Source organism: Limanda limanda, chromosome 10 (assembly GCF_963576545.1).
Source record: "Limanda limanda chromosome 10, fLimLim1.1, whole genome shotgun sequence".
Lineage (NCBI taxonomy): Eukaryota > Metazoa > Chordata > Actinopteri > Pleuronectiformes > Pleuronectidae > Limanda > Limanda limanda.
The window spans coordinates 15,355,900-15,367,985 of NC_083645.1; the positions used below are offsets into that span (position 1 = coordinate 15,355,900).

A 12,086-nucleotide genomic window follows, 5' to 3' on the forward strand; every position below is an offset into this window, starting at 1 on the left:
CGGTCTGGATGGATGGATGGATGGATGGATGGATGGATGGATGGATGGATGGATGGATGGATGGATGGATGGATGGATGGATGATGGATGGATGGATGGATGGACAGTAAAATTTCTCCTCCTGGTCACAGAACACCATCTTAGTGGCAACAAACTGTGAGACTGTGATTGAACATGACCATTGGTTTTAATGGTGAAGTCTAGGGACCAACAACATGTCTTCTTCACTCCACAGACTCATGTAAAGTTTCCCCACAGTCACTTTACAGTTTCCCAATTCTACACTGCATAATAATAATAATATATCATTCAGGAATTTCCCAGTTTGGGATCAATAATCTATCTATCTATCTATCTATCTATCTATCTATCTATCTATCTATCTATCTATCTATCTATCTATCTATCTATCTATCTATCTATCTATCTATCTATCTATCTATCTATCTATCTATCTATCTATCTATCTATCTATCTATCTATCTATCTATCTATCTATCTATCTATCTATCTATCTATCTATCTATCTATCTATCTATCTATCTATCTATCTATCTATCTATCTATCTATCTATCTATCTATCTATCTATCTATCTAGTTATTGTTATAACAATGCAGCCCTGTCATCTCATGTGTGTCCACACGAGAGCCTACCACACTGAAAAAATACAATTGTATTGTGTATACAAAAATACACAAATATGTAACACATTTGAATAAAGTTTTCTTTTTCATTTTAAAGTTATTGTGTAATATAACATGTTGAGCAAACTCAATAAATGTCTGTGATACAAATTGAAGTTAATTCTTTAGAGCTGGCCCAACATTAGTTTCTGTTTTCAGTGCAGGTGAGAATCACAGAAACAAAAGTAGTGAAACTCTTTATTCAGGTTTGTGTACCAGACATGAGTGATTCTCTGTGACATCTATCATATAACAACTCAACAAATAAGACCCACAGAGGTTAAACCTGTAAACTCAGAGTTAGAACTGAAGAAGCCTCTTGGTCGAGAGTTGAAACGTCTCTAAGAAACATAAACAAGTCCGGTTGCATATTGAATACTCCTGAAGTTACTCTGTACGTGACTGGAAACACGTTGTCGCAAGAAACATTCCTTTTAAATGACATTAACTGTCGCCACTTTATCTGAAACACAACATTTGAAGCCACATTCCTAAAGCAACAATCATGTCACTGTGAAATTACGGGAAAATAAACCGAAATATAACATTTTGGAAAACTTGTCAGAGTTCCACTTGGACTGTTAGTCACAGGACCGTCCTCCCCGGCCCACCCTCTCTGTCCGTCCCTCTCTGATGATGTGGGGATTCTTTTGTCTCCCCCCTCTGACCTCAGCAGGTTTGTTTCTCTGCCCATAATCCCTCTCCTGTGGGCGCCAGCGTATAAAAGGGAGGGACGCCCTCTGAACCGCACACACTCTGAGTGAGTCTCGTTGCAGGCATCGAACAAACAGACCGGTAAGGAACACTCACATCCACTGTAAACCTGCAGGTGTGTAGGGATACACAGCAGGAGAGTTGGACTGGAAATACAGATGATTAATTATCTATCACAGTTTTACATCCATCCTGTATCATTACCTTCTATTTCCATCTGTCACATTATTGTTCTGTATCTTATCATTCCTGTTTCTCTTTCCGACCAGTAAACATGTCCGGAGATAAATCCAAGACTTCTTCCCAGACCGATGGGAAGGCTGCTCAGAGCAAGAAGTCTGAGATGGGAATGATGTCCTACAAGGTGAGCGCCTCTCACAAAAGGCTCAGACACAGTCATGAAGCAACATTCAGTTTTTCCCAGTGACTCATCTGTGCACCTCTGTCTCCTCCTCCAGATGTACGTGTTCGACCAGGAGAACTTCCAGGGTCGCATGATCGAGATCAGCAACGAGTGCATGAACGTGTGTGAGCTGGGCATGGACCGCGTTCGCTCCCTGCGCGTTGAGTGTGGACCGTAAGTATCTCAAAGAGGAAGTTTCTGTGACTGTAGCTCTGCACGGAATCCTCGTAACGTGTCGTTCTATCTGCAGCTTCGTGGGCTTCGAGCAGATGAACTTCTGTGGTGAGATGTACATCCTGGAGAAGGGAGAGTACCCCCGCTGGGACTCCTGGAGCAACAGCATGAAGAACGACTACCTGCTGTCCTTCAGGCCCGTCAGAATGGTAAAGCTAAAAGTCACTCCTTCGTGTTTTTAATTTCTCTTTTGCTTCAAGCGCTTCTCTCACCTCAGTGTTTTTACTCTTCCAGGACCCCGAGAAGCACAAGATCTGCCTGCACGAGGTCGGAGAGTTCAAGGGCCGCAAGATGGAGATCATGGACGATGACGTTCCCAGCCTGTTCTCCTATGGCTTCACCGACAGAGTTGGCAGCATCATTGTCAGCTGTGGAACGTGAGTCTCTGGTGCTGGTGAATAAATACGGCGGTTTGCTAGGGCCCAATGACATCAAATACATCCTTAAATGTTTTCCTCTTCTCCTGCAGCTGGGTGGGATACCAGTTCCCTGGATACCGTGGCAGCCAGTACCTGCTGGAGAAGGGAGACTTCAGGCACTTCAACGAGTATGGCGCCCGCCATCCCCAGTTCCAGTCCGTGAGGCGTATCCGCGACATGCAGTGGCACCAACAGGGCTGCTACACCATGGCCAACAAGTGAGGCTCAGGGAAGGAGAGAAAGAGAAAGAGCGGAGGTGAGGGAGAGGGGCGGAGGAAGAGGGAAAGGGGGAGAGATGTCTGAGGCCTTCACCTCGGTACGATCTGACGCAGTGAGGGGAAGGGTGAGGATCTAGATCTGCCCCATATCAGAGACAACACCTCAGTGGAAGGACCAGCTGGAGCATGTAACCATCCTCCTTTCCTCTCTGTCTCTACTTTTCTCTTTCTCCCCTATGGGCTGAGCTCTACTTTCCCCCCTTTTCTCCCTTTTTTTAGTCCCTCACCCCATTCCCCTCCACTGTCCTCTGAGACACCAAAGAGGGAAACCCAACGCCTCTGGCTGTTTTACACCCACACGATTCTCAGCTCAGGGTACGATGCACCATGGGACTCTGAGTCCCTTGAGCCCCCCCACCCCCCCTCCTCTTCTTGCCCTTCTGCATTGCACACCCTCTCTGCTGTACAGAATCCTGGCCAAGTTTTCAATAAAAAGGAAAATCTTGATTTCAAACAATTTGTCCTTGGTTTTTATTCATGATGAAATCACCTGTTTGCAAATGTTGATGAACAAAACAGGTAAATGAAAGTGTGTGTAATCTTTAATCAGTCACTACTATTCTGACACTCAGCATTTTGGAGGATAATCAAACAACAAATATCATTTAATGCTCGACTTCAACCTTTTCATAAAATTATGCTTAAGATATTATAAGTAACATTTAATTCAAGTTAAAGTGAAAATCTGTGACTGCAGCCTATTTGAGACTGTGGTTGATTTTACTGTTTGTTACCTCAAACTGGGAATCTGCCTGAATATAAGAGTGTGAGTTCAGGGCCCAAACAACAAATATATATTCACATAATTTTTAAGTGTGATATCCATTCTCTGCAATAACAGAGAGATAATCACTATTTTATTTTAAAGTAATTATTCATTACAAACTTATGGGTTGTGTATGTGTTTGATTTTAAACTTGTTTTTCAGAAGTAACAGCTCTTTTTCTTTGTTCTGCTCTCTCATTGACAGTTGAACTATTATATTCTCTTCTATACTATTCTCTTTTCTCTTTGTTTACTCTCTTTGCAGTGTCAATGCTTTCGCTTCATAGGCCACAAAGCTCCTCTGTTGCCTTGTGACTCCATGTTTGCTGTTATAAACTCTGTATACATGGAGCCTCATCATGTGATTGTATCTTTCAAAAGTTCCCCCGGTTGAAATAATCTTCACAGTCATTTAATGTTCGTACTTTTCTTTAATTAGAAAAACTCTTTACACTTTTACAGACAAGATTTGAACACTTAAAGGGCATAAACAGATGAGTAGAAAATACATCTAAAAGCACAAAGTCATAAACGTTGTCTATGAAGCTCCTGATATGTGTCACAGCTGCTATAATGCTTCACGTTTGTGTTGCACTTCAGACATGGAGATTTTTAGTTTTACATTTAGTTTTTTTTACTTTATTCCATATAAAAATATAGTTTTAGATGCAATACTCTTAAGAGCAGATGAAGAATGTGCACGCCTCCTCCAGCTGTTGCATAATGTTTGTCTCTCTGTCGGACGTGTGAGCAGCTGAGCCGGTCAGCGGGACATCATTCGCACAAACTCTGAAAACACAAGAAACAGGGAGGATGATGAGGACGAAGGCTGGTCTTTAATGAGGTCTCATACAAGCAAAGAGATTTCCCTCTTACCCTCAAAGTCCACCAGACCGTCTCCGTTGAGGTCGACGTCTTGGAGGATCTCGTTGATCTCTCGGTTGGTCACCTGTTCTCCCATCAGCTTCTTCATGGCCTCACGCAGCTCCAGTAAACTGATCTGGCCGTCACCGTTAGAGTCGAACTGGAAACAAAGAGAAGCAGGAGTCAGGATTACACAAAAAAGTACTGAACTATTTGTGTGAATCGCGGTGGAGGGCTTGGGTCCAAGGAAGAACCCATTCACCTTTAGAGCAGATTCACTTTTTTGTACGTTGTGAGAAAAGGACCATTTTTCCAAATTTTTAGAGATCAGACGTTCCTAAGGTTCTGATGGGTGTGTGCAATCGTGTATGTGCTGTACTGCGTGCCATAGTGTGCTTATACTATCAAACTAAATACACCAGGGGAATGCATCAGTTTGCTTTCAGTGCTTTCAGTTGTTTCTCCTGGCATGACCTATGTTAAAGCTGAAAAAGGTTATGTAGATTTGCCTATAGCGTGAAACTTGACAGCTTTGCATGCAATCTTGCTTCCTCGACGTTCTCAAACGAGTCAGATTCATTACATTTGTTTGGTCATAGAAGAAAAACCAGAGGAGTTGCTCCAAAGGCCTCGATGCACCGATAGCCAGTTGTATTTAACAGAATGTAAATCCTCACTTCTCTGAATGCATCTCGCAATTCCTTGACTCCAATCATGTCGGCGGTCTCTGCCAGCATCTTAGGTCCCATCAGCTCCACAAAGTCTTCAAAGTCCACTTTACACCCACCTACAGGACACACACGCACACAAACACACACAAAGTCAAAACTAAGAACATTTTGAAAACTGAACTGAAGTGCTTTAGCAGTAAATCCAAGTGAGTGAATTCTGTAATACAAATCATGCATGTCGTTTTTAATAAGTTCCATGAGTTTAATGGTCTTCAGCTCTTATCGTCTGTTTCTTATCGTTCTGTTTCTGATCTGCTGTCTTCTTCTCGAATTCTGTGCCGTTCTTGTTCTGTTCCTGCTTTTTTCTCTTCTATTTTGTTGTGATATGTTGTTGTTATTGTTGTGTTGAGGTTTCAGGCTGCTCTTCCACTCACAGATCTGGCTCAGCTCGATGAGCTCCATCTCTGTGGGCATGTATCCCATGGCCCTCATGCACTCGCCCAGGTCTTGATGACTGATGTAGCCCTTTTTTTTCTTGTCATACTCCGCAAACGCCTCACGCAGCTCTGGATAGAAAACACACAGAGATATGTTCAGAGAGGATCTGTCCCATTGAGCCACAGTGTGATGTGCTGTAGATAAAAGATCTCACCATCGATCTCCTCTGGTCTCAGCTCTCGGTCCTGTCAGAGGGAGAACATCCACATGTTAACCTCTCATCGTAAAAGACTCACAAACTGGAAATATTTGATTCTGCACAGAAAAGTAAACACTGTGGGATTACACTCATCACTGCAGCACCACTGAGCAACACAACCATCTAAACACACATTCACCACGACACAAGAGCACATTGAACCGGGAAGAAATGAAACACAAACACAAGAATCAAGTGATCAAAACAACACCAGGAAATATGAACAAAATATTATTATATTATTTAATTATCATTTATTTTCATTATTTAAGAAATATGAATAATGATTGAGAAATACTATTAAAAAGATGTTTTCAGACCAGAGTCTGGATCAGAGTCTGGATCATGAGTTGAGAACATTTGAGAAGTGATTGTTTATTATTATTCCAGTCAGGCTTTTACAATTCATTATCATTTGACATGATGAGGAGACGAGATTTTGATTTATTTGAGTATTATATTAAAGGTGTCCAGTCCACTAAGCTGCATCAGACTAACCAGTAATGAAAAACTGTTTAAATCTAAATCTACGTGGATTAGATTGTAAAACACGATATGATATATATGGAAATTCACGTAGTATAAATCACCAGTGGGAACCAGATTATTTGAGGGTGGTTGCCAGGCAACCAACATTTAGAGATTAGGAGATCTAGGTGGTTTAGTTAAAGAAACCCTGGGACACATGTCCGCTGTGCAGACACACATTTACTGTATCTCCACAGATGCACACGGCACTCGAGCTCTGCACGCAAGCCTGCCCACACACACTCACACAATGGAAGTTGTGATTCAGTACAAAATTGAGATAAAAGCTTTACAGAATATAGAACATATGTGGGACAAATCCTCTGAGATCCTTTCATTTACTGTGGCTGCTCTGATGAAAATAAGCTTTTTTTCAAATGACAGACTAAAAACACCTCGAGGTCAAAGTGAATTCTAAGAGGACATCCTATAATGTGCTTTATATAAATTTCATATGAACATTGAAAAGAGGTGTGATCTATGACACTGGTCAAACAAATCCCATCATGCTTAGGGCATTGCATTGATTATGTAATGTTATTATCTTGGATGTTTAGAAAATGGAAACTACAGAACTATATTATTGTTTTAGTAAAGTGATATTATAACTGAATACACCTTCACCAGGAGGGGGGGAAATTAAAAATGCTTATTTTTCCCAGTGACCATTATATGTGTACTGTATAATAATTATGTAATGTATGTAAATGTAATTAGAAATAAGACTGTGAGCACAATTCATGTTTTATCTCTGTCGTCCTTCGTGGTAAAAGTATCTAGTCCTCATTATCTATCAGTCTATAAGACGGATGATGCATCACCACTTCCTCTGGTACAAAAATAAAGCCCAAATCTTCCGGATACGGATGCTTCCATCCTGCGTTTAAGGCACGCTGCAAAGGGGCGTGGCGGAACCGAACCTGTAGCCAACTCTGTATACCTCTTTATAATCAGTCTATGCTTTTTACATATTACAAAGTGCAACTACAACACACTGATTGTCAAGCAGTGAACCAAGAGGCTTTAGGGCCCTTTCTGTCCCCTGAGGGCCCATCTAATGGGTTGTAAGTGCAGCCCCGTCCTCCACATCACCTTGTGCAACACATTTTAAGAGCACGACTCCACAAAGCCAGTCAATAGTTTTCCATGGAACTGATTGATCGACCTCTTTGGGCATGTGTGGCGGGTGACAAGAGGTTTAGTCTTCTGACCCTGAGGGAGGGATGACACAGTTTGGGGAGGCTCAACCACGATGTGGGGAGGAAAATGAATCGAAATGACTGGGGAAAAGAAAAGTCGCATTGGGGTTGTGTGAGTTTCACAGTGTGCACACTTTGTGTTTTTTCTTTTACATACGAGCATCTGAGAAAAGCCCTGTTTGAGGAAGATGCAGGCCGGGCCCACAATGTTGTGCAGCATGTTGCAGTTCTTCACCAGAGCACCGAAAGGATCCTTGAAGGGCTTATTCTCCTCGTCCTGATCCACCTCCTCCTCTCTCTCCTGCTCCGGCCCCTTCTGGCCCACTGCCCCCACTCTGTCCTGCTGGGACCCCTCCATTACCCCCTTCAGAGACAGACCAGGGTGTTAACCACTCTCACTGTGAGACACACGCCGCCTCTGTGACTGTTGTATTCTCACATAGAAAGAAACACAATCCTATCTTTTAAGGAACAAGGTTTAGACCCTCTGTTTTCCCGCCGTGCACACGTTAGATAGAGTTTGGCCGTAAGCCTGCGTTACATAAGCTGCTTATTATTTCAAGGCAATCCACTCACATCAGATATTATCCTCGCTGCAAAAAAGCATCTTGATCTCAGCGTTCTCCTTCTTTGTCCGTCCTGCTGTGGTCTCACAACAGCGACATCACTGAGTTCATTCTGCTAAGTGTCATCAAGCTATCACAGTGAGACACACAGGGCGTCCTTCATTACAGACTTCTGACTCTGAGCGGGTGAACTTTAGTGCAACTACGAAGGAGACGATGTAGACAAGAAAGTTCAAAACAAACTATTCTAGCACATACGTTTGCACACAAAAATATAAGATCAATAATGATCATTTTAATAATAATAATAATATCTTATCTTATCTTATAAAACAAGTATTAGATAAAAGCAAGGTGACCAGTGAGATTGGGTAATTTTTCGAAATTAACAGTTTCAAAGGGTAAGAATGAACTTTTTTGCTCAAAGTTGTCTTTTAGTCAAGCACAGTAAATTATTATATTTTAGATAATCTATAGAGTATATTTCTTGACAGTATCTTGATTTAATACGAATATGAGCAGGCATATACAAGCATTTACTTTCTGCATGAGCGTATCAGTAGAGTAAAGACTGTTTGTCTATAGACATTGAGTCTATATCGTGTGTACTTATTTTAAAATCCATGACGATGACTGATTGATAAAAAAAATCTATAAACCAATAAAATGCTCAAATTATTTCTTTAAATACAAATGATTTATCCATAGACATATAATAGCATTTGCTTCAGCCACTACATACTGTGAATACTGTTTAGACTTCATTCACACTGTTCTACAATGTGTGATGATGACTTAACAAATAAAAATAATCAAATCAAAAATCAAGATTATTTCCCTCAATGTAAATGATCATCCATCTACGTCTACAGTGAGACGACTGCAATAGAAGCATGAATCTCCAGTCACTCTTACACCGATGAGAAGAAGAAGAGTTCTTACCTTCTTCATTTTATCTTTCATGGATGGTTTGGTGCAGTTGCCCATCACCAACCGTCACTTAAAATCTCACCCTGGTCCTTCCTCTCTCTCTCTCTCTCTCTCTCTCTCTCTCTCTATCACACACTTTGTCCTCTTCTTATTTGTCACTTTTTATTTCTTCCTCCTCCTTTTCTCATCCGCTTTGGCTCTTTTGGTTTCAGAGGTCCAGCTCCCGTTCAAGCTGAGAAGTTTTTATTCTACATTTCTGGGAGTTCCCATGATGCTGCTCGTCACATCTGCCGCCACAGAGAGGAAAACCAACTCTAATCCACACACCACAGATCCTGAGGGACTCCACTCATCGCTACAGATGATCCAACATCAGGAGAAACCAAAGCAGAACGAAACGGAACCACCTGAAGAAGCTCCACTGAGACCAGGTCAGTCTGCGTCTCTTCACTGCTGCAGCATCACTGTCTCTTCTCCCCTCACACTGACCAACCCTTATAATCCCCACCATCTCTCTCCTCCCTCTAAAGCCCCCCCTCTCATTCTCTCTCTCTCTCTCTCTCTCTCTCTCGCTCTCTCTCTCGCTCTCGCTCTCGCTCTCGCTCTCTCTCTCTCTCTCTCTCTCTCTCTCTCTCTCTCTCTCTCTCTCTCTCTCTCTCTATCTCTCTCTCTCTCTCTCCTCCTCTCTATCACTCACATGTTGCAGCAGGATTCAAATGACTTCATCTACAGTGCAAAGAGTTTTAGGGAGTGAGAGTTAAGAGGACATCAACACACAGGGATTAATCCCTGCCATTTTAGATTAAAGAGTAAGATAGGGTGATAAAAAAAGAAAAGCAGGAAAGGGATATAATGAGTTGGTGGAAGAGAAGAAGGAGAGAGTGTGCTGTGGCCGGCAATTGTGTAACTGTGTTTGCCGCCAGAAAAGTCACCTCCTTTCACAACAGGAGACCCAAACAGTGGGACACAGATAGAAATCTGCAAAATGTTGCTCCATATTCAACTTAGTGCCACCAACTACCTGCATCACAAGTAATGTTTTATTGCTCATATCTATTTGTGGTGGGGAAGAATCCTCACTGTGGGAGAACATAGTGTGCGTCAGTGCTGAGCGCAGCCCCAGCCTCCTCTAATCAGCCAGGCTATATAAGGCACCTAAAAGCCTCGGTCTGTCTCTCTGCTGGTTGCTGGTTATACAGGTATGTGGAGGAAGTGACTCTCTACCCGGCCTGGCTCCTTTCTTGTGGCTTGCACACCAAATTCACTGCCTCCAGCTTGCAGTGGCCCTGTTGTCCTGGCTGTGGGAGACACATGCCAATACTGGAGGTGGTGAGTAGCGGTGGACCCCATGTTGAATGTGTTTTTATGCAGATGTGTAGATGGTTATATTCCTTATTTCTATATTTCCCGAGGTGGGCGACTATACGCTCTCCGGGTGAGGTCCCCACGTATTAATGTGAGTGGGAGAACTGGGAGAAGAGCGTTGGGTGCACCTCTGCTGCTGTGAGGCACCAGTGGTGGGTAACTGGTGGCACATCTGGGCACTCCTCTGGTTAGGCTGCCTCTCCACATGTGGCCTCAGCTCACATCTTCCATTCTTTCCTTGTTTTGTTTTTTTATAGTTTTAAGAGATTTGTTGCGATGATTTTAGAGAAACATAGTAAAATTAAAATGTGATTCTGTTTGCAGCAAATAATAATTTTGCCTATTTGATTCTCCCTTTCAGTTCCAGACCATATTATGTTAAGTTGTCAATAAAATATCCATTGTGATAAAGATGCACATCTCTGCCTCTTATCAGTAAGAACTTGTGTAATTCATTGGTGTCCAGAGAATTGTCATTACAATTGTGTATGTTTCACAACAACTCAGGGGGGCCAAAACGATTTTTTTTATACTAATTTAGACATTTCGTCCTAAGTTTAGTGTTAAGTGCGTGGTGGTCAAAGTAGATTGAAGTCTTTGTATCCAGATTCCTTAGTTTCGCAGATAAACAGTGTTTGCGTTTGTTTTCCACAAAATGCTTTAACAGTTTATATTCTTTAAAACCTTAAATTAATGAAAAGAACGGACTCATCACAGAAAGAGACGTTACGCAAGACGGTCAGACAGAGTTTCTGTCCCTGGTGTCAGAGTCGTCTGGGGTAAGGCTCAGCAGGAGTCCGAGGTGGTCTAAGTCCTCGCCGGATAGATGAATATAAACTAAAAAAAGGGAGACCGTTTAAATCACACGTCGGGGTTAGGAGTGCAGTGATAAGTGATCGGCTGAGCTTGTACAAAGCATCTGTCAACAAATCCCTCCAAAAGCAGATTTGTTATTTTGCTTCCTAGAGTACACCCATATGGAGAGTACAGCTTGTGTGTATCCAATGTCCAACTGGCACACACACTTGTGTAAGTACTGTTGGATATGAAGGTCTATAATATGATGTACAGTAGAGATACACTGACAAAAGAAATAATCATTTCTGGGAGGAAATTTTCCCTTAAAAGTGGCACGGTGGTGCAGTGGTTAACACTGTTCCCTCAAGGAGAGGATGGTTGGTTTGAATCCGGGTTCATCCTGGTCCTTGCTGTGTGGAGTTTGCATGTTCTCCCTGTGTTTGTATGGGTTCTCCTGGGGACTCTGGCTTCTTCCCACAGACCATAGACTTGGAGATTACAGTTTGGGTTCATCGGAGACTCTAAATTGATCGTAGGTGAGGACGTGAGTGTAAATGTTGGTTTGGCTCTGTGATACACTGGCGACTTGTCCCGGGTGTTCCCCTGCATCTAGCCCCAGTGTCATCTGTGATTGGCTGCAGCTCCCACATGACCCTCAAAGGACAAGTGGTGTAGATGATGGATGATTGGTTTACCGTGTCAGCATCAATTAATCATGTGTGAAGTGATATTGTTGAAATGTTTTGTGAATAAATGTTTGACTTCAAGTGCCAACTGCTGAGATGTATGAAACATGACTTTTCGTATTCTATATTCATATTCTATATAAAAAATATTGTTCCTCACTTCAGACTACTTTGTGAAGTAATGCAATTGGTTTGTTTTAAACTCGCTGGGTAACATTAACACAATCACAGTTGCAGCACAAACCTGCAGGGACTTACTTGTTTGGCCTCAAGGGGCAGCAGAA

General features: G+C 42.2%; 2 protein-coding genes across 2 annotated transcripts; one reads left to right on the forward strand and one right to left on the reverse strand.

Moving 5' to 3' along the window:
• Positions 1-1,673: 1,673 nt before the first annotated feature.
• Positions 1,674-2,677, forward strand: crybb1l1 (crystallin, beta B1, like 1). Its single transcript, XM_061079459.1, has 5 exons — positions 1,674-1,763; positions 1,858-1,976; positions 2,053-2,185; positions 2,271-2,413; positions 2,506-2,677. Exons 1-5 carry the CDS (start codon positions 1,674-1,676, stop codon positions 2,675-2,677), a joined length of 657 nt encoding a protein of 218 aa, XP_060935442.1.
• Positions 2,678-4,261: 1,584 nt separating this feature from the next.
• On the reverse strand, positions 4,262-9,010 carry cabp2b (calcium binding protein 2b). Its single transcript, XM_061079461.1, has 6 exons — positions 8,966-9,010; positions 5,686-5,716; positions 5,456-5,599; positions 5,040-5,149; positions 4,375-4,522; positions 4,262-4,287 (listed from the first exon to the last, which is right to left on the reverse strand). The coding sequence occupies exons 1-6, from the start codon at positions 9,008-9,010 to the stop codon at positions 4,262-4,264; spliced, it is 504 nt and encodes a 167-aa protein (XP_060935444.1).
• Positions 9,011-12,086: the final 3,076 nt, after the last annotated feature.